This window comes from Martes martes, assembly GCF_963455335.1.
Source record: "Martes martes genome assembly, chromosome: 17".
Lineage (NCBI taxonomy): Eukaryota > Metazoa > Chordata > Mammalia > Carnivora > Mustelidae > Martes > Martes martes.
In genome coordinates, this window is record NC_137905.1 from 6,111,408 (window position 1) to 6,133,941 (window position 22,534).

A 22,534-nucleotide genomic window follows, 5' to 3' on the forward strand; every position below is an offset into this window, starting at 1 on the left:
AGTGGTTCCCAGTGTGCCAAGCCTCATGATAAATGCATTATCTAGGACATCCTGTTGAATGCAATTAATCTACCTGGCAATCCAGGAAGCTGATAAGATTATTTCACAGTGGAAAGTCAGAAAGCTCAGAGATACTCAACAACTTGCCCAGGGTGGTACGACCAGCATAGGGCAGAGAGGATCTGTCTGAATCACCACCCTACTAAATGGGGGTATATATACACACGCATACAGCCTCAGGGACAGTCAGACTCCAGAAGTCTGGAAACCTCGTTCATGGACAGACATAGGATTTGTGGCAGGACTTAAGGTTACAGAGACCCCCAAGACAGCCAGCCGGCAAAGCCCCAGTGTTAGAGGAGTAAAACAGCACAGTCCTGAATGGGGGCTGTGTATCAGGGGAAGACAGAAATCCTAAGCGGGGGAGGGGCTCAGCCGTCAGGCACCTTACCCTGCCCCCAGGCACTAGTATCCACCAGCTAACCCCCACTTGACATCATTTCCATGGTCACTGTGTTCCTGGGACACTGGCCCATTTCCAAAGTCTAACCCCAACATTGATCTAGCAGTGGCCTCCCTTAGAAGGCTGCCCTCCATCTCCACATCCCAGCCGGCCCTTGCCCGGGATCCTAGCTGCCTCCCCTCCAACCCCTCCCCCCAGTCACACATGTGCCTGTTCCCTTGGCACTCAGGAGTCCTGGCCAGGAACTCAGCACCCATTCCTAGCACCCAGAGACACTCCCTGTCTCCTTCGCGCCTCCGTCTGGCCCTGCCCCGATCTTATCCACCCACTTGTAGGCTGCCAGCTCAACCCGAGCCCCATAGGCTCCACGGGAGGCCTTGGGGGACTGGGTCACGGTGCTCTCAGAAACCACAGGCCCCAGAGCAGGGCTGGGCGTGCCCCTCAGCCGCCAGCACCTCGGTCTGGCCTCCTCGGAGTACTGCTTTCCTGCACACAAACTTCCCGAGATCTTCCAGATACAGAGGCGGTTGCCGGAGAACCAAGTCTCCATCGCACCCCGCCCCCCGCCCTCTCCCGGGTCACCGGCCCTTCCCTCCTGCCTCAGCGCTCCGAGGGTTAACAGGCAGCTGCAGCCCTGGTGGGCAAGGCTTGAACTTTTCTCCGCGCTCCGCGCCCGCCCGGGAAGACAGCAGAGGCGGCAGTCGGGGCTCGGAGCCGGAGCCACAGCTGGCTGGACAAAGGGGGCGCGGGGGGCTGGGGCCTGCGTCCTGGCGGGGGGAGTGTGGCGGGGGGACGCGCTCCGGGCCCGAGGTCGGGGAGGAAAAGAGCCCCGATGCGGGCTCGGCCAGAGCCAGAGCCTTTGAGCGACAGCGGCAGCTGGGCTGCAGCGCTAGGCTGGCGGGAGGCGCCTTCCAGAGCGCCGTGGGGCTGGGCGAGGGGGCCCGGGCGCCCCGGGAAGTCGGCGATGCCAGGCCGGCCTCTCCAGCCCGGCAGCCCGCAATCCGGACCGGAGCCCTGCTTCCCCGCTCGGCGCTGCGCTTGGGGGGGGAACCGCGACTCCTTTGAGTCGCCTCCAACTGAGTCTTTTTCCAATGCATGAGCCTCCGGAGGAGGCGAATCAAAGTTACCCCACTTGATGTAGGCGAGAATGTCGCCCCTGCTTGCAAAAAAAAAAAAAAAAAAAAAGGGACTCGGGAGCTCTCGCCTCCTCCTCTAAACGTACACACACATATTCACACACACACACAGGCAACCCGGAGTAAGAAACCAGGGGCCCCGTTAGGATCCCCAGGGCTGTGAATGACCTCCCTTCGAGCCCCAGGCTTCCTTCGCTGCCGCGCCCCAGAGTCCCCCGACCCCCGAAAAACCCCTCGCCCTGCCCGCGCCAGGCGATCCGAATGCAGAAACGGGGCGCGGGGTGCGCCCCGCAGCCCCTCTTCCCTACCTGGGACAGGAGAACGCACAGAAGGAGCGGAGTTCTCGGCTGCATTTTGCCCGACTAGAAGCGCCCGGCGGCGTTTTCATTCATGCACTTGGCTGCACTGAGCATATTTTCCGTGGGAGCCAGGCTTTGAGGAGAGGCTCTGCCTCACCAGCCAGCCAACTTCCCAAATAGATCAGCGGCAGCATCACGAAAGCATTGGGTAGAGGCTGATGACCAGGACCAATGGCTTTACAAGACGGATTCCTTCATAAAGCTCCCTCGTTTTGCATGGCAGATACAGGGCGAGCACCTCGCACAGAGCGAGCCCCTCGGAGGAGGCAGCCCGTTTGCTTTTTTGGACTGTTGGGGCCCAGCCTCACAAATCACGCTGGGCAACGCCAGCTGATTCCACGTTTGCAGAGAATGGAATTGCACCGGGGACTGGCGAGCACTTCCAGCCCAGTGCAAAAAGATTCTCTTTATTAAAATGTTAATAAGATCCACTTTAATTCCAATAAATCAAATAAAATGACCCCAGCAGCTCCAGCCCTTTCCACGCCTGGAAAGACTGGCGGTGGATTTTTTTTTTTCTTTCTTTCTTTCTTCCTTTTTCTACCCCCCCCCCCAATGTGGCCCAAGTCATGATGGTGTTTGGTGTTTCCTAGCCATCTCACAAATCACAAAGACGACAGATCAATTCTCGCTTGTAGAAAAAAATCCATCAAGGGGCAATAGATTTTATTAACTGCTCAGGTGAGAGTCTGACTGGCTGTCTATTCCACAAATGTGCATCTGGCACCAGATTTAGAGCCATGATTTAAGGAAACTTTTTTTTTTTTTTTTCTATATGGATGTGATTTTTCAGAAGCTCCTACCAATCCCAAGGGACTGAGAATAGTCATGGCCTCTGCTCAAGAGGTTTTGTAAGTGGGGGAGCTATAGGAATGAGGGTAAGAGGGCTATATAGGTCTACCTTTCCCAGTAGGAATCTAAGATTACGCAGTAAAGATCTCACTTTGTCATTTCCACGCAGCCTCCTTCTAAAAAGGATTTAAGGTATTTTAAAATAAAGGCATTTGTGCAACAGAATTGATGAAACCAAAACAAAAAAATCCAGACTGGGAGGAAAAATTCAGAAAACCAAAATGCTAAACAGAAACTCTATTATATTTGCTCTGATTTGGATCTGAGCTTCCTGGTGGCCAAAGCAATAAGAGAAACATGTGAGTTATATAGTTCTCATTATAGAAAAATGTAGACAAATATCTACTGGTGAAATTTATCCCTGGAGCTGAACAGTAGAATACATGTGTTGTATGACATCTAATATAGCAGGACACTGAGCAATGGACCATGCTGAGATCTAGTGGATTGGGTATATTCCCAGCACCTGGCACAGGGCCTAGAACATGGAGACAGTCATCAATGTGTGTTAAATAGACGTCTAGACCTAATCAAAGTGGCAGGGGGTGGGTGGCATAGAGTCTGGAAACATACTGCCTAAGCTTAACCCCCAGTTCTGTCACAGACAAGTAAATCACTCGCACTCTCTGTGCCTACGTTTATTCGCGAAATGAAAATATAAATCATACTGAACTTATAAGGTCATTGTGAGGATTAAGTGACAAAATGACCACTCAATAAAGGCAAACTGTTGCACTTTTTAAAATTCCTTCATTACCAGCTATTTAGTCCCAAGGTCACCTCATGTGTTCCCAAGGTCACAGACGAAGCTGCAGTGCTATCTGGCCTCCTTGCTGCATTAACCAGCGCTGGCCCAACAGATGGCAATGGTCGCCCAAGGGCCTCCAGAAAAGCCCAGGAAAGGTGGATGTTGCTGTTTCTTCCAGTTTCTTTAACTTTCCATCCTCTTTACTAAGCAGGAACTGGCCCTGAACCTTTGAGGGGGGCAGTCACAGTGTTTGATATAGATGACTGTCCCTGCTCGGAACTCGTGTGTGGGGACCTAGAACCATGTTGCCTACCATTAAGAGCAAAATGGGGTATTTTGGAATCGGGCAGGCTTCAAATCAAGGCATCCTGAAACACCTTGTTTCTCCACCATTCCTCAGCAGGAGCCATCTTGTCAGTCAGGGGCCAGCTGAGCTAAGCCCACGGATTCAGTAGACGCCAAGGCAGATAGAGAGCAGGGGACAGCTTGGGAGACCATAAACCACTAGAAGGGATAAAGATGGCAGAAATCATCCAGCCACACTTCCACAAGCAGCCACCCGATTGGGGAAGCCATCCTTAGGGCAGGGTGTACAAGGCTGCACTCATCCCAAGTGGGAGACCATATGATTGATTTCCTAGTTCGGCGGGCCCTGTCTGTGGTGGCTCCTTCCCTTCAGCCTCGCTGCTGCTCACCCTGTAGGTCTAACATTCTCCCTTCCTGGCCAGTGTAGGGTTGCACTTGCCAGCCCCCTTGTGGTCAGCATGGGGCTGTGTGACCAGTTAGAGCCAATAAGCTGTGAGCAAAAGTGTCAGGTGTCACTGCAGGGCTGGAGCATTTAATCGCCAGTGAGAGACCGGCTGGTTTCCCTAGACCAGGGATCGGGATGGAAACATGTGCCGGTGGATCAGTCAGGGTGTTCTCGGGAGCACCAGCTGCCAGAGGAAGGAACACGAGATTGGCAATGGCAGTGGAGGCCTCCGCCGATCCCAGGGGAGCTCTGCGGCAAGAGAGGCCTTCCATTCAGAGAAGACCCTAATAGAGTCGGGGGCTGTGCCTTTGTGCCCTTCGAGGCCAGCTGTTGGATGTGCCCCCAAGGAGGCGAATAATCTATTGTGAGGTTTGGCTTGGCCAAGAGCAACATTCCAATCCGACTTCAGCTTCATCGTCTACATAACAAAATGAATGCACTGACCCACAACAGGTAACAGGATGCTGTGAGTCCCAGACTGCCGATGACCACATGCCCTGATGGTGCCCGAGAAGACAGGTTCACATTTGCAAAAATCCGCTGACTCTGTCTCCAGACAGTACCCGTGAGGGCATTCACCAAGGTCCTGGGCTTTTTTTCCTGAGTTACCTGTCCCAGCAGGCAGACTGGCTCCGGCCACCATACCGGAGTCCAAGAGAACATGCCCAAAGGGCCTCTCCCATACCCCCCTACTTCCATCCCCACGGCTTAGATTTTAAGGGCCAGGAGGAGTTAACTTCAAGAGTCTTCTTAGGGGCACCTGGGTGGCTCAGCGGGTTGAGCCTCTGCCTTCGGCTCAGGTCATGATCCCAGGGTCCTGGGATCGAGCCCTGCATCGGGCTCTCTGCTCGGTGGGGAGCCTGCTTCCTCCTCTCTCTGCCTGCCTACTTGTGATCTCTCTCTGTCAAATAAACAAATAAATTCTTAAAAAAAAAAAAAGGGGGGGGTCTTCTTAGGCTTTAAGGCTCATCTTTAGAAGCCCATGAAGTCTAGGAAGGCGGAAAAGATTCGTCTGCAAAATGAGACTTAGTTTAGGATCTCCAGACTCTACTTACATTGGGCAAGTTGCTTTCACTCCCCAAAGCTCAGTTTATTCATCAAGAAAATGGGAATGATAATACAAGAGCGCTCCAAGAGTTGCTGTAAAAATGGATGCTACTTTTCCCCCTCAATCCCCTACTCCCATCTGTTCTCAGAGAACATGCATTTCACCAAACACAGGATATCATATTTTGTTCAATAAAGACAGAAGAAAAATCATTTCACTGCAGTGATAAAAGGCCCCTGAAGAAGAAATCCATTTGGTTTTGTTGCATTTTTCCTTCAACTCCCTAATGGGAATCTTTTGGCTGCTGGACAGATTGATGGTGGCAAGTGAGCGCTGAACCTGGGAACCACCCCCCTAATGGCCCCTGCTTTACCACCCTGCATTCCAGCCTCCCACCAAGCCGCTGGCTGCTTTTGCCCAGAACCTAGGTCTGCCTCTGGACACGTACCGTGTTCACACCGCTTTCTCAGGCACATCAGGCTGGCTCTGGGGCTGACGAAATCAGCCAACATTGAGTAGCTGTACCCTGAAGGCCCGGGGTGGAGACTGCTGCCTCTCAATGACACGGGTAAAGACATCATTTCTGGCTGCATGGAGGTCGCCATGCACGTGTGTGCAGTGGCTGGGTGTTAGGTGTACGAGCACATGGGTGTGTGTGCACAGCGAGGTGCATGCCGTACCTTCCAGCAGAGATAACTTACTCAAATTTTGGTGCCCTTTGAATGTGCTTTTGTGACGAGGCGTTTGTACAGAACAGTGATAAACCAGAGAGATGCCCGTATGAGACACAAGAGTTAGGAGTTCTGCCAGGAGCCCTTGATGATGGGGAGATGCTAGGACCGCCAGGAGGGAAGCCCACACTGTACAGCCTTATGGGCATAGCACAGTGCTGAAGCTACACCCCTCCCAGTGGGACAGTCTGCTCAAAAACACCTGAGACTATGACGCTACGCCATCCCGCAATGCCCGGCCGCCCAAAAGCAGCATCCTTGATTGTTCCTGAACCACAAACCTGTTTTGTTTCCTCAGAGCCCTTTATGTCACTTAATCTCGTAAGTGGTCACTTGCGTTACTGCTCCATTTCTCACCCCAGCCTGCATCTCTCCACCTTTTACTCCTTGACTTCGGGTTTGGCCCCGTGAACTTGATGTGGCCAGTGGAATGAGACAGAAGTGATGAGGAGGCGGTTATAAACCCAGGCCCCAAGAGGCCCTGTGTGTTTCAGCTTGCTCTCGCTAGGGCCTCTACAAATGTCTTCATGGGCGAGCTCATTGGTTGCAGGAGGAGAGACAAGCACCCCCATGAGCCCAGAGGTGCAGAGCCCCACCCCGATCATCTGACCTATAGGCATGTGAAGTAAAATTAAATAATTGCTCTAAATTTGTAGGTGGTTTGTTATATACCAAAAGCTAACCAATCCCTGCATTTGCTCACTTGTCCTTTGTCTACCTCTCTGAAATGTAAGTCCTACGTCTTTCTGCTTCTGTGGGCTCAGTTTCTGGGACACTGGCACATAGTATGCGCCCAAATGATTTTTGCTGAGAATATAGGTTAAGTGGGTTCTGTACTGAAAACTGTGTGATGCTGATGTGAAAACTGCCCCCTACCTATACTGCGCTACCAGAGAGGCTTCCTAATGGTGACAGTTCAGTCCTGCCACATGGAAAGGATGCTATGACCTTGATAGTCTCCAATCCCATGTGGCCATCTAACTCATCCTACAGCAGGACAAGGTCTTCTGACGATAGTCTAGGCCAGAATCAGACAAAGTAAGGAACATTCCAGAGGCTACTGCGAGCATGTTGGTGCTCAGAGATATTTGGTGAGGAATACTTGGGGTGTGACAGCCTTCTGAATTTAGGCAATGTGTACAGAGCCCAGACATCTAAGACTAAGACAGGAAATACTCCTTTGGCTTTGGGGATACTGCATTAAGACTGCCTTCAATGAATGCAGTCAATACCATCATGCCTTCCATACTTGCACAGAGATAAAATGGGGAGTGACTTTTAGGCCATCTCAGCTCAATGGCCTCACTGTCTTTAGGATTTCAATCCCTCCTTAGTAGCAAAATTGGGCATTCAGACACCAATTTTATCCTGTGAACTAGTAGCCTTTAAAACCCCCCTCTAGGTGTCTCCCTTACCCAAAATTAGTGACTGGGGTTATTTCTACACAGAGAATCCTCTCAGCATTAATTTGGTAGAACAGTGGTTTTCAAAGTGTGCGCCTGGACCAGTAGCATCAGCACCCCTGGGAATATGCTAAAAAATGAAAATTCTCAGATCTACTGATCTACTGATTCAGAAACTCAGGGGTGAGGTTTAACCGTCTGTGTATTACATGCTCTGTATCTGCACAGTTTGAGGATCACTACTGAAGAGAATTCTCTAATACTCACATATATTCATTCATTCATTCATTCATTCATTCATTCATTCAAGCAACGTTCGTCAAGTGCCTATTGCATATTAGCCACTGAGCAAGGGAGCAGAGAAGAAAGGCAAAGGCGGGGTTGTATACTTCAGAAAATGTGACTCACAGAGAGACAGCGTTCTACACCAGTCGGCTGCAGGAGGTGTTGAGAGTCATGGTAACCAGAGCAATGGGGGATCTGGGGCTGTTTCCAAAGAGGTAAGGGTCCCCTGTCGTTGGTTTCCATTGTATGTCAAAAGCGTCACGGATCTTTACTTGACTGACGTTGTACTTTTTGTATCTGTTGATAAGAAATTAAATATAAATAGTAACAAAAAGCTCCTGAAATTCAACACCTCCTTGTAACTGAACTTGAAGTTTATTCTTTACAATCCCATCTAGGCATAGTTGCAAATGGCTGTGCCTCTGTGTGGGTCCGTGTGTATTTGCGTGTACACACACGTGCGTGCACGGCAGGGGGGCGGGGCATTATTTAGAGTTGACAGATAATACTTAGCGTGCTTTCAGTAAGATCTCTTAACAGTGACACCATGGCCACCAACTCCCAGCCCCTGCCTATCTACTGTCCCGACAAGGGAAACCTGGAGCTATGGCAAAAGGGAAATGAGGAAGAGAAGGCATCCGGAGGAGGGCTAGTGACCAGACAGAAGGCAGAAGACAGTTCTGGGCTGTTTGGGGTCTAGATTAGGATCGGCTTAAACGTCAACATCTACAGGTCGAGCTTTATCCCACGCACAAAGCAGAGTCATCCAAACTATTTAAACAGGGAAGGTTCGATATCTCATTTATGTTTTAGGAAGATCACTCTGTCTGCTTTGGAGGGTGGATTACACTGAAGGCCATCACGAAGGAAGAGAGACTTCTCGGAAGACTACTGCGAAATAGTCTATATAAAAAATATCACCAGAGCAAGAAACTCTTTTTCTTTGATTTCTAACCAGTAAGCCATGAGGTGTATTGCATGGCAATCTCTCCCGTTGCCTAGCAGTGTCTGGTACATAATATTACACATAACATGAAGGAAACATGCTTATTAGGTTACAGGAGATTAACTTTGAGTTCTAATGATTTGCCTCTCCCTGCATCTAATCCTGCTTCACTAATGGTGGAGTGAGCTTCCTCACCTTTGACCTTGGGCTTCGCCATGTGGCTCGTTTCAGCCAGCAGAATGAGGTGGAATGGACAGTGTGCAGTCTTGAGCCTGTGTCTTACAAGGTCTCACATGTCTGTCTTCTCTTACACCTCTGCCATCCTCGTGAAAGAACATGGCCTCCCTATCCAGCCGGTGCAAGGACGATGAGGAACGTGAGGCTGAGCCGCCCCCGTCCATCCATGAATCCGCAGTGAGAAACAAAGTCTAGCCTATCCCCAGCCAACCTGATCTAGAAACAAAGTCTAGATCAGCCGATCCCAGCCAACCTCCGGCTCGATATGAGTTAATGCTTACTGTTGTGCCACAGATACTGTTGTGATGGTTTGTTATCCAGAAACAGCTGACTGATAAATAAATGCACGCCCTTCTTAGGACAACATACAACTCAGGGAAGAGGTTGAAACCTAAATACGTAAATCGAGCAGAGACGTTGACATGGGCATGACCAACACGTAAGGTTTATCACAAATCCAAGCCTTTAATAATTACTCAACTCACCAAAGAGTCCTCTCCTTATACCTACCTAATCCAAGTTGGCTGTCTCCTTGCAAATCCCTAGGTTCCCTTTAGAATATTTATTGCAAAGCTGCTGAATCTGTCTCTGGTTGTTTTTCTTATGCTAGCATAATTGTGAGGCCATCACTTAACAATTACTTGGGAAAATTTATTTACAATGCAAGGCAGATTCATGAATGTTTGTAGTGGATAAATTTATTTACAATGTAATCCAAATCTGCCAATGCCTCGAGTAGATAAAATTGTCCTGCTCGTCTAAAAAGCAACCCACCCAGTTAATAGTTTCCATGGTCTTTTATGAATAGTCCAAGGTCAGGCCACCATAATGAGTTTGGGAAACTTAATCTATGGAAGCAAGTTAAGCACAGAAAACTACATTTTAATGATTCTGAATGTGTGACAGCTGCCAGAATTTAACCAAATGAGAGCCAGAAAAGGCAAATCCAAGTCTCTTTTGTGTCTTAAGCTCAGCTTTTACAGAATTAAAGCAGCAAGTATGCATTTCCATGACATCAGGAAGGACATCTGTCTTTTCTCCCCCTGGGATACCCTTTCCCACACATTGCCTGGCACAAAGTAGATATTCAATAGATATGGGTGGGATGTATCAGCAAAAGAGCACAGGTGCATGGAAGAGGGCCTGCTTAGCCCTGCACAAATGGTGTCTGCCATACGTAGGTTTACTGCAGCAAAACAATCAAACAACATACCTCTAGTATCAGCATCCATCTCTTGGAGGAGTGGTTCTCAAAGTGTTATCCTGCTGAGTGTCCCTGCTCAGTCCCAACACTCTACATCAAAATGTTAATAGTCCACACTGCCCGTGTTTCTATTGTATAAAACTCAGTCCCAACACTCTACATCAAAATGTTAATAGTCCACACTGCCCGTGTTTCTATTGTATAAAACTCAGTCCCAACACTCTACATCAAAATGTTAATAGTCTACACTGTCCGTGTTTCTATTGTATAAAACCCAGTCCCAACACTCTACATCAAAATGTTAATGGTCTACACTGCCCGTGTTTCTATTGTATAAAACTCAGTCCCAACACTCTACATCAAAATGTTAATGGTCTACACTGCCCGTGTTTCTATTGTATAAAACTCAAAAGCAAATATGTCTTAAATCATAGAAGTCTCTCCTGGTACACGACAGAAAGGGGAAACTCGCCACAGCCCACGACCTATCTCCTGACTCCCTCCCCAGCTTCATCCCATTTCCACTCTCCCTTGCTCACAGTGCCCTGCTTTTCTCTCAGGCACCAAACATACCAAGCTCTTCCCTGCCCTGGTCTTTACACATTCAGTCACTCTGTGTGGAATGTTCTTTCCTCCATTTTCTGATCATTCTCAACCCCCGGAATCTGTTCATATGTCACCTCTTCAGAAAAGCCATCCCTCACTAGCTCATCCTTCATGAGCTCATTTCCTTGTTCCCCATGATATTTTCTATCACTGTCACTATTTTATTTACTGTTTGTTCCTTTCTATGTTCATTTTCCTCACTAGAATAGGAGTTTCATGATGGCAACGAAATAGCTGTTTATTGGCCATTGAACTCCAGGACCTAGAACCATGCCCAATCCATGACAGGCACTTAATATTCTACTTTTTTTAAAGAAATGAATGACCAGATGGTCTTATGGCCAATGAGAGGAGATGGACTGGTGGCTCTCCAGATGTATTAATTTCGTGAGGAATATCGTAATGATCTGATGGTTAATGATGAAAAGACATTGACAGGGAACCACTGTGCAAAATACGGCCAAGATTAAGTGTGCTCACTTAACACCTTGTGTTGTATAAAACAAGACCAAGGGTCCATGGGCCATGTGGGTCAACTAGGTGTGCCACAGTCTATCCTTTTTGCCAAGACCAAGCTCATATAGGCTGTGGGCTGTGCTCTGGTTGAACTGAGGACATAGTTTTCCCAAGGTGAATTGGGAGAGGCAGAGGTGAGCCGGGGCACACCTGAGCAAGACGTGGTAGAGTATTTTCAACATACTTTCTCTTACTTGACACGTCAGGAATTCATCTGAGCCTTTTCAAAGTGCCAGGTTCTTGTCCATGTAATGAATCTATTGATTCACTTTTTGTTCTCAGGAGACTCTGAAGACCACAGAATGTCAAGAGAGAAGACAAAGAATTCTTGTTGCTTGTCATGGAGACTTACGGGTGAAGAGACAGGTCTCTGCGCATTCCCAAAAGATATTCATGACCCAGTTATGATTCTTTGGGAGCTAAATGGTTATTTATTTCTGGACTTACCTATTTTATCACTCTCAGCTAAAACATGACTTCCATGTCCACAAGCTGTTCCTCTTTTAACAGAGTAGGACAACTATTTCTTCATTCATTCATTCATACATGTAGCCGCTGTTTTGATAATAAGCAGCAAGATATAGTAAAAACAAAAACTATTTTTCTGGTATCGAGCTAAGTACTTGATCTCTAGATTGCCAGTTTCTTCCAACTCCCCAGTCTGACATCCATATTATTGCCAGAACAATTTTTAATTCAAGTAATAAGTACCAAGTATCTACTAGGAAGTAGGCATTATTTTACTCAGCAGTTAATAACAGCAACTTTGTGTCTTGCCTTCGTTCTGTCACACAGGCTTCAATGGCTCCCCATTGCCTCTAAGCTAAAGTCCAAATCCCTAATTTGGCATTCAATACCACACACGAAGATTTTACACAAGTGTTCTGCTTTATCTTCGCCAACATAGCTCAGATACTAACCATACAGAACATTCTTCCATTCATTCCACAGGACCTATGCACATGCTGCTTTTCTAGATTTCTCTCATGAAGGCCTAGTCCATTTGGCAAGCCACAGCTCATCATTAAGGACCAACCACCTCAAATGCCACTTCCTCCAGGAAGTTGCCCCAATCCACCCAGGCTAGGTTAACTGCCCTTAGAACATTCATTATTCACTTATTGGAGTCCCTCACTGAACGATCATCTACTTGAAGTAAGGAACCAAGTCTTATTCTCATCCATATCCTCAACAATCCCAGTGCCAAGCACACATGGGACTTCAAGATAACATCTATGCATGGATATGTACATGCATGAAAAATAATCATGAGAGCTGCGGTGTGGATTAAGTGTCAGCAACTTTTCCAAGTTCTTCTCATTGAATCACAACCAGCTCCATGTGAAATCTGATCGTTCCCTTTTACTGGTGACCTGCCCTGGGGTGGGAAGAGAAGAAAGCTGCCCCAGGAGTCCAAGTACCTGAGTCCTACGCCACCTCCACACCCTATTCGTGCCATTATGGAGAACAGATCAGCATTCTCCAAGCCTCTGTTTCCTTTCTTGTTAATAAGCACAACCTCTGGAGTGAGAAAGCCTAGGCTTCAGTTCCACTCTGTCACTTACTGGAACAGTCTTAGGCAAGCTCCTCAACACATCACCATGGAGCACTTGCCATCTGCCAAGCTCTGAGCAGCATGAAGGGAATAATTACAGAAATGATAACTACCATTAATTGAGAACTGTCTTATTATTTTAAAATTTGCTATTTATTGTCATTTGTATTTGAAATATTGCATTATTTAAATATTTGTTATAATTAGAATTAAATAATAGCCAAATTTCATTGATAATAGTAATAACTGACTGCTTTATGTACTTTTATGTGACACATTCTTTAATATTTGTGACAATTTATTTTTTTTATTTTTTGTTTTTTTAATTTCTTTTCAGTGTAACATAATTCATTGTTTATGCACCACACCCAGTGCTCCATGCAATACGTGCCCTCCATAATATCCACCACCAGGGTCACCCAACCTCCCACCCCCCGCCCCTTCAAAACCCTCAGATTGTTTTTCAGAGTCCATAGTCTCTCATGGTTCATCTCCCCCTCCAATTTCCCTCAACTCCCTGCTCTTCTTCATCTCCCCTGTCCTCCGTGTTATTTCTTATGCTCCACAAATAAGTGAAACCCTATTTGTGACAATTTTAACAGGGTTCTATTTCTAGTCCCACTTTAAAATGAGTCATCGAAGGAGTACACATGGAGAAAGGGCTTGAATCCAGACCTCCAAACTATATAACAGAGACTCTTGACCTGGGGCACCTGGATGGCACAGTCTGTTAAGCATCTGCCTTTGGCTCAGGTCATGATCTCGGAGTCCTGGGATCGAGTCCTGCATGGGGCTCTCTGCTCAGCAGTAAGTCCACTTCCCCCTCTGCCCCTCCCATCCCACTCATGCTCACTCCCTCTCTCTCAAATAAATAAATAAATAAAATCTTTGGAAAAAAACCTCTTGACCAACTTGCCATACTGTCTCTCCTTGTATGTTAACAGACAGATCCTGTCCCTAACCTTTTAAAAGTGCTCACCCCTCTCTGAGTCTAAAGATGCCCCTTTAGTCAAGTGTTGCTGATTGTTTCTATATCATAGATTGCTCTGCAAATTAAATTATTTGACTCATGTGGAATACACACTGGCCTCTGTTATGAGTGGATAAGACTAATCATTCATGGATCCCTTCTAGTCCTCATGTTCTGTGGAATCAGCCAAAACTCAAGGGCCCCCACATACTACCCACACAGCAGTTTAAGAAGAAGAGAATGTTCATCAGGGGTTTGGAATCAGCCTCTGGGTGACAGAACTGGACACCTGTGTGGGGGCTGTTAACTGAATTAAAGTTTCCAAATATTTTGGTCTCAGCCAGTTCTGTCCCATCTAAGATTGAGAGTATATAAATAGTGGTGACCTGTTCCAAGGTGGTAAAATTCTCACTGACTCCAGAGAGCCAACACCAGAGAGTGATGGCCCTAGGGCATGGCCACGTGACTTCACTGCCCTCAAGATAGATTCAGAAACTAGATCATATAGACTTGGTTGGACCCCCCCCCCCCATCTCTCAGTTATGTCAGTCATGGGTTCTTCATAATGGGCAGAAACTCTGGTGGGCTTGTGTCTTGGAGGAGGGGTTACAGCATAAAAAATAATGATGTCACTGACGGGTAACATAATAGAGTACTTACCCTAGTTATCTTATGGATATTATGCTCCTCAATCCTGGGAAAGTGGTTATCATTATTATCGTCACAAAACACCATCACAATGCTCACAGTATCTGAAAGGTTGGGCGGCCAGCCCATTCTCACTCAGAGCTAATCAAGAATACAATTAGAGTCCACAGGATAATAACTCATTCATTCTTTCATTTTTCCATTCATTCACTCAATCATTGAAGAAGTATCGATTGTGTCCCTCTCTGTGCCAAGCACAGTTCCGGAAAATAGAGCTGGGAACGCAGTAGTGAACAAAACAGACAAAAATCCTTGTTTTAGTGGGGCAGGGAGGAGGGGGCAATGAAAAGCAAATAAAAAATGTGAATAAGATGGTGGCAAGGATTCTGGTGAAACGCAGGCAGGAATGGAAGCAGGAAGAGACCTAGAATTCCACGATTGCTAACACTTATTTTATGACTATTCTGTGCTGGTCATCACTCTGAGCATTCTGCCTGTGCGCCCTCATTAAATCCTCCCCGCCACCCTAGGAGGCAAGTCCCACGCTGAGAATCTTGCCTTAGATGAGACAATGAGGCACCGAGGGGTCAGGGCCTTGCCTGAGGTTCCGTAGCTAACAAGAGGCAGAGGCAGAGCCAGGACTTGACCCCAAGCGGTCTGGTTTCTGAAATTACTCCCTTACCCAACCAAGTTGCACAGCAGCCCCAGTATAGGCTAGCTTAGCCAGTCAAAACTCTTGGGCGCGTGTTCGGAAGGCCCCTTCTCTTGCTTCTGCTCCCGTCCTCCTTTGCCGTCCCCCTATTTTTTCCTCCCAAGCTTCCACCTTCTTCCGGTTACTGACCGTCCATCCTCCTCCCTGCCCCACGTCCACAAGAGCTGCCCTGCCATTAGATCTCCACCTCTAGAATGGGACACCTGAAAACTAACCCATGTCCTCTCACAGCGCTTGACCCCTGTCACTCCGTAACTGAATGAGGTGCTGGGCTAAAAGTCCCCTCCTCACTAGGGCTGAGCACAAGGATGCATGAAGAGGGTTAAAAGGCCTAAAAGCCACATCCTGCCACCATGCCTGTTTCGCAGATGAAAAAATTGACTGTAAAAATAACGAGAGGACCTGAGCTGGGATTTGACTTCAGGACTGTTTGACCCTAAGCTCTTAACCACTGGACTTTGCCAGGCAGTTTCAAATAGGTGCTTCATTCCATAATGGCTTGAAGAATGAAGGGACGGGTGGATTAGTGAACAAAAGGCTCAAAGAAATGGGCAGATGTGCACAGGCATGAAAGCCAAAGAAAACAATAAAGGTGGCATGTGCATGACAGGGCAATGAGGACCAGCCCGGGCTGCTTGATAAGCAGCTTTGGAAATACACAAGACCAAACACTCTTCCCAAGTATTGCTATAAATCCAAGCTTGCGAGCTCGTAGGCAAGCCGACTTTGCCTTGTTTTTCAACTGCTGTTTTGGAAGGGTCTCTTGCAGGTTTTTCTTTTCTTTTATAGAAAAAACATGTGTGTTTAGGGAACATAACTGGGGGGAGGCACCTGGTCAAACTAAGACCAGTACCTGGGGAGGGAAGCAGCAGCCTCGGGAGAAACAGAAATGCAGAGGTGCTGGGAAAGGGGCTTGTGCCGCTAATCCCTCACACTGTGCCTTTACCAGCTTCTAATCGCCTAATAGCAGGGCACATAATTGGCAGAAAAGATTGCCCTGCCCTTTACACATATGTCTGCAATTACTTTTCAAACTGGGGCGATAAGTGGCATGATTGGTTTCCCCGTGCGGGCGCGGCCGCGGCTCGGAGACAGGGGGCCTTTCTCCTGGAGCCGGCTGGCGCTGTGGGTCACGAAAGGAAAAGCCCCCTGCCAGCGGATGACGTCCATCACTGAGGGGCAAATCCCCAGCTCCTTGCGAGGGTCTGACCTCCTCCTCCTGCTCCCTCCTCCGCACACCGTATCTCATGCCGGCCTCCCTCCTGAGCTCCAACAGCCCCCTCTTGCTCTAGTCCCAGTGTTCACACTTAGTGCACCTTCTGCCCCTAACCTCTTGGGCGTTCTTTAGGTCTTGGCTCACGTGTCACCTCCTCAGAGAAGACTTCCATGAACATCCTCTTAAAATCTCTCTTCATCTCCTAGCCCCAAGTCACACCTGTCACTTCTTTGTTTCTTTTTCTTTTTAGCACATTCCATGGTACGATGCCTTGTGTTCTTGTCTCTGTTTCCTAACTGGGGTGGAAACTCTATGAGGGAGGCCTTGGTCTCAATGAACACTTCTTCCTCGGTGCTCAGAAGGAAACCTGTGACTGTGTGAACACACACGTATAACGGAAGTGCGTGCTTTGCCACTTCAACCATGCTCAGACAGAGGGCAGCTCCCGCTCTGCAAATGCTCTCTGGGGCACCCGATGGGACGTGTGCTCTATGCATACAATGAAAGGAGGATCCGAGTGGAAGCTGAAAGCATGCATTCTTGAGACCTACAGACCTGGGTGACATCCCAGTTCTCTCGTTTGAAGACTTTTGTCCCTGGACCACTCTTGGACCAGCCTGAGCCCCGGGTTCATCCTCAGTAAATCAGGAATGAAAATAGCGCTCTCACCTGATTGTTGCTTGAATTAAATGAGACAACGCTTGTACAGCACCTTATCCCACCATAGCTGGTACGTAAACAACGCACAGCTATTCAATACATAATAACAGACACTGGTATTTCCGTTCACACGTTGAGGAGGAAGAGGGAAGGCAGCATACACAACAGCTGGGCACATGCTACGTGGCTGGTAACCTGCTAACTTTACCTTCATGAACTTATTTCCCCATAGCAACATTCTGAAATAGGCAAGACTATCCAAGGTTTTTAGATGAGGAAACCAAGGCATCTGGGAATCAAGGACCTGTCCACCACCACCCCATTCCTAAGGGACAGATTTGGACCTCAAAGCCAGATGCTCTGCTTCTCACATCATGCCAGGTTCCCTCTCCTGAAAAAGGAAACAGATCACAGAGAAGAAACAGAACGCGGACACAGGCAGCCTTGGGGCATGGAAAATTTAGTTTGAGACTCAGTTTAGATCCTCCCAAGTCCTTCTCCATGACAGCTCCAATAGAGAAAGACAACCTTTGAGTAGGGTTGCCAGATAAGACGCAGGATACTCAGTTAAATTTGTATTTCAAAAGAACAACAAATAATTTTTTAGTGTATCACAATTACTGAATACTTCTGATAATTTTCTTTTTCTCTCTCTCCCTCCCTTTCTTCTTTCCTTCCTTTTTGGTTTTTTTTAAACCTGCCAACTTCATAGTCTTGTATTTCTTTTTTTTTAAATTTTTTTTATTTATTTATTTGAAAGACAGAGATCACAGGTAGGCAGAGAGGCAGGCAGAGGAAGAGGAAGGGAAGCAGACTCCCTGCCGAGCAGAGAGCCCGATGCAGGGCTTGATCCCAGGACCCTGGGATCATGACCTAAGCTGAAGACAGAGGCTTTAACCCACTGAGACACCCAGGCACCCCCATAGTCTTGTATTTCTTAGAACCACTCAATATGTACACAGTTATGAGCCAACTAGTGCTCCCCACTAGGAATAAATGTTTGTGTTACACATTTGGGAATGTCGGTTCAGTTCATCGCCCTCCTCTCTGATAATGACCCTAAACCACCCACAAAGGTAGGTCCTACCACCATACTAACCTACTCTACCTGACGGGGAAGGATCCTGAGCTACTCTTGCCAACCTGATTCTGAACCAAGAAACATGGAGACTGGAAGATGAGCGCTCAGTCCAGTTAATGTCCCATGGAAACATTTGATCAATTTCTCTTTCTTTCTTTTGGTTTTGGTCTTGCTTTTGTTTTGGTTTTCTTGTTTTGTTTCAAGTGGGATTTTGGCTCTTGCAATCGAATCTCTCTTGACGAGGCCATACTTCTTTTGTGGTCATATTATTTGTCAATGAGAGATATAAAAATGACCTATATTTTTGAGTTATTGGATGAAGGCTTTATATCCTTTTAAAAAATTCTCTAATTTCCTCAATTGGTTGCATTTTATTTTAAGTTAAAAATACATATACTATCAACAAGTCCACCTTATGGAAAATATAACATGACTTAATGTCTTGAAAATAACAGTAATTCTCAGTGCCATCAGCTGTGATGGGTACCCTCTAGCCAGTCCTCCCATGCCATCTGGATGGCAGAGGTACATTCATGCATGCCTTTTCTGAAGGAAAGTGAGAACCCACCCCAGGCTACCTGTGTGGTGAGGGTCTCTCGGGGCAAAGACCAGCCTCTTTACTGCCTGACATCTGTGGCCTCATCCTGGCCCAATCAATGGATTTCTCTATATACCCCAGTAGTAGCAAAATACAAACAGAGCCCTATTATTCCCAGAACTTTGAAAGATAAGTTCTAAGAATTCCAGATGGAGGAGGGAATGGCTCATCCCAGTCACAGAGACTTAGTAGTCCCTCTAAAAATATCTGAGCAGCCGTGTTTGTAACAACTGTCATGTTCTCACTTGGTCCCCAGCCCTGGCCCCGGCCCTGACCACCAGAGCTCTGCCCAGCCCCTGATCCTTATGGTCTGCCTTTTATTTCTGTCCTCATGCTGTTGACAATCCGCAGTCAACTGAACGTCACGGCACATATTCCAACACTGAAAAATCTCAACTCACAAGAGAACCAGAGTGTTTTACTCCACTCAACCCACTCCATGACCCCTTTATAGATCTTCAAAACTTTACTCTCTTGGAAAAGTGCTAGCACCCATTTAGCCAACTGCATGTTTCACTGGACAAATATAGTGACTTCTTTAAAAGAAACGTTATCTATATGCTGTTCAAAAAGCCTTTCTGATGTTCGCTAACTTATAGCAAGGACCACCATTCTCTCCTCTGCTAAACATCATGAGGCCTTGTCTTCCCCACAAATGTCACAAGAACCCTTCTCCCCTGACAGCCTCAAGGCAGGGTCCCCAGGGGTCTTCGGTGGTGTATGTGGATTTTTAAGCTTATAACTTAATGTACTAAGGATCTGAGCTGTGACAGTCCCAGGCCTCTGGGTGGTGGGTACTCTCCCCTCCTCCCTGCAATGCAGTTCTCATAAACTACAAGGTTTTGCTTTAAAAAAAAAAATCAGTCTTAATTTTTTGCAAAAAGTTTTACTTCCCAGATTAAAAACAAAAACTGCCTTCTCTAACTTTGACCCTCAGCTCTCTCTGGCATCAAGCTTTTACCCCCCGTACTATTTACCTGTTGCTGCCCCAAAACTCAGTGGCGTCAAACAACAGCAAACATTTATTATCACTCATAGGAATTCAGGAGCAGCTTAGCTGGGCAGCTCTGACTTTCGGATCTCTACTAGGGATCAGAGATGGATCAGGACTATCGTCATCTGAAGGCTTGACTGGGATTGGAGAATCTTCTTTCAAAGTGGTTCTTGCATGCAACTGGGAAATTAGTGCTGCCTGTCAGCAGGGGGCCCAGGTCTTATACACCCGGACCTCTCCACAGGGCTGCTTGAGCTCCCTCATATCATGGTGACTGGCTTCTCTAGAATGAGAGATCCAAGAGGCCAGGGTGGAAACTGCAATGCCTTTTATGACCTGGCCTCTGAAGTCACAGACTCTAATGACCACCTACTTGAGTGGCCCTCGGAGTCATCATGGGAGGAGATCACACAAGGGTGTAAATACCAGGCACCCAGGTTTCCCGGAGGACATCAAGGAGGCTGGCCCCCACATTTACCATCTGACCTTTTCCTTCCCTCTCTACCTCTGGTCACCACTCCGCCATTCCCCTTTTAAGTCCCCGGACCCCCTACAATGATTTGTCCACCTGGCTGGACACTTACCCATCATGTCTGCCTAAGCTGCAACATTTAAATTATTAAAAATGTCATTATTTACTAGAGCAAAACTCTTCTCTTAAAACTATATATTTATAATGGAGAATCAGTGAAATCCACCTTGGCATCCACTTAGGAGAGAAAAGATGTGGCTGCTCTGGCTGACTGTAAACTGATGGTCTGAAGTTAAACACAACTGACACAAACAGACCAAAGAACATTCGTGGCAATATTAGGCTATATTAGTAAATGTACAATGTGTTTATCAAGGAAAGTGGTGATCTTACTGATGACTGAAATAGGACAGACTCTGAGGTTCAGAGATGAGGGAGCAGGGGTGAAATCCCAATGGAAACCCTAAGAAGAATGCCAGGCACTTCATACTCATTGCTATCAGTAGAATGTTTTTATGACCTGTCCAAAGGGCACAGGTTGAATCTCCCTGCCTACCGTAATAGGAGGTGGGAGGTGGTCAGGTCATGGTCATTGTGGGGTGGAGCCTCACAAGTAGGACTGGTACCTTTGTGAAAGAGACTCTCCAGAGCGCTCTTACCCCTTCTAGCACGTGAGGACACAGCAAGCAGTGTGCAGCGGAAAGACAGCCCTCACCCAACCATGCTGCGACCCTGATCTCAGACTTCTAGAGCTGCAAGGAATACATTTGTGGTGTTCCCAAGCCATGCAGTCTGTGGTGTTTCGTTACAGCAGCCCAAACGGACTAAGACAATCATTATCTCCAATACACTGTCTGCCCTACTTTCTTACCACTTCCCTCAGTCTTCCCCTGCCATATCATCCACTTTTTCCCCCCACCTTGGATTCCCTCATCAATAGCTTCTCACCAGACCCACAGAAAAACCCTCACAGCTTCCTTCACTTTTCCCCCCTTAACACCCCACGATAGCCCTGCTACCACCGCAGCAGACCCAAGGATCACGGCATTGACAAATGGGCACAGCGCTTCACAGTTTACCAAGTGTGCATGTGTCGGCCTATTAGCCCATCAAATCAGGGTAGCCTTGTTCCTTGAAGCCCCATGGGAAAGCAGTCACAGTGGGCACCATGCAGTCAACGAGGGGAGTGAGACATTTCTTGCTTTATCCAAGGAAGAAGATGTTAACACGCGTGGTTGTGCACAGTTACAAACTGGGAAGCACAAGTTTACAGGTTCACTCCACACAGAAAGCTTGGTCACGTGGCCATGGTTTCATAGCATGTTGGTGGCAGAGCCAGAATCGGTGACCCAAGTATGAGGACTCCAAATGCTTGCTTCCTGGAGCTCCTCTGCCCTATAACAAAAGCAGCCTCCCTCTGGATGGGGTGGAGGACGTGGAAGGGCAGCAAAGAAGTGCTTCTTCTTGTCCCCGCACAGGATCTCAGGGGGCGGCACCCCTCGCAAGCTCCCAAGAGCTAAATGCAATAACGGGGTGCACGTATCAGTCCCCATTGAGCTCCCCATCTCCCCGTGACATTCATTATGGAAAACAGAGGCGCGAGGGAAAGCAGGCGCTCGAATCAGAAGCAAGCACAGGAGCCCTTTGCTGCCGTTAGGGGCTTTCTTTTCCATTTCTAATAAACTCTGTTAAAAGCCCGTGCTGGGGAGTGTAAAAAAGTAGAGCACAAGGAACAAAGGCAAACATCTATTTTATTTGTGTGACAAAGACTCATGGGAGAAGCTGGCTCTGGCATAACAACACGGCTCTTCTCCTCGATGTTACACGAGCAAGAGAATTCAAAAGAGCTTATGGGGAAAACACAGGGGATTATTTGGAGCCTGGGAAGGCTGAGGGAGCAGGATGTCTGACAGGCACTACCAGAGCAGGGGGCCAAGACGGGTAGCAAGGGGTTTCCAAATCTGAGCAAAGCATAGTCCGCTTCCCCTCAGAGACTCAGGACAGGGGGAAGAGGGTAGGGGGAGTTTGCCAGAGGCAGCAGCTTACTGAAAAATGACTCTACGTTCTTGCCCCACCCCCAGTAAAAAATTAGAAGGTAGCTTTATCCTTCCTCGACCCCACGTGGCAATTTCCCACCTTTTCATACACAATTACAGAGGGCTGGCAATTGACAGTCAAAAAGTCCACCTCTACCCACTTGGAGAAAAAAAAGAGTGGGAAGGTCAGAGAGGCTTGCCTGCTGGACCATTCTAGGGCATCCCCCAGAAGAGGCCTCTTGAAGATAGAGGTATCTACTTCTGGTCACCTCATTCTCTCATCTCGAGCCTGCAAAGAAGACCCCAG

The 22,534-nt window shown here is 47.5% G+C and overlaps 1 protein-coding gene across 3 annotated transcripts in view; it reads right to left on the minus strand.

Moving 5' to 3' along the window:
* Window positions 1-2,266, minus strand: part of CDH13 (cadherin 13) — a 1,007,942-nt gene extending 1,005,676 nt beyond the window's left edge. For 2 of the 3 annotated variants that reach the window (XM_080827654.1, XM_080827655.1), the window contains exon 1: window positions 1,908-2,266. In XM_080827654.1, the coding sequence (XP_080683780.1) occupies window positions 1,908-1,952 (45 nt within the window). In that variant the 5' untranslated portion in view covers window positions 1,953-2,266. The remainder of the gene's footprint in view (window positions 1-1,907) is intronic. The other variant, XM_080827656.1, reaches the window with a different exon arrangement.
* Between the last annotated feature and the right edge of the window lie 20,268 nt (window positions 2,267-22,534).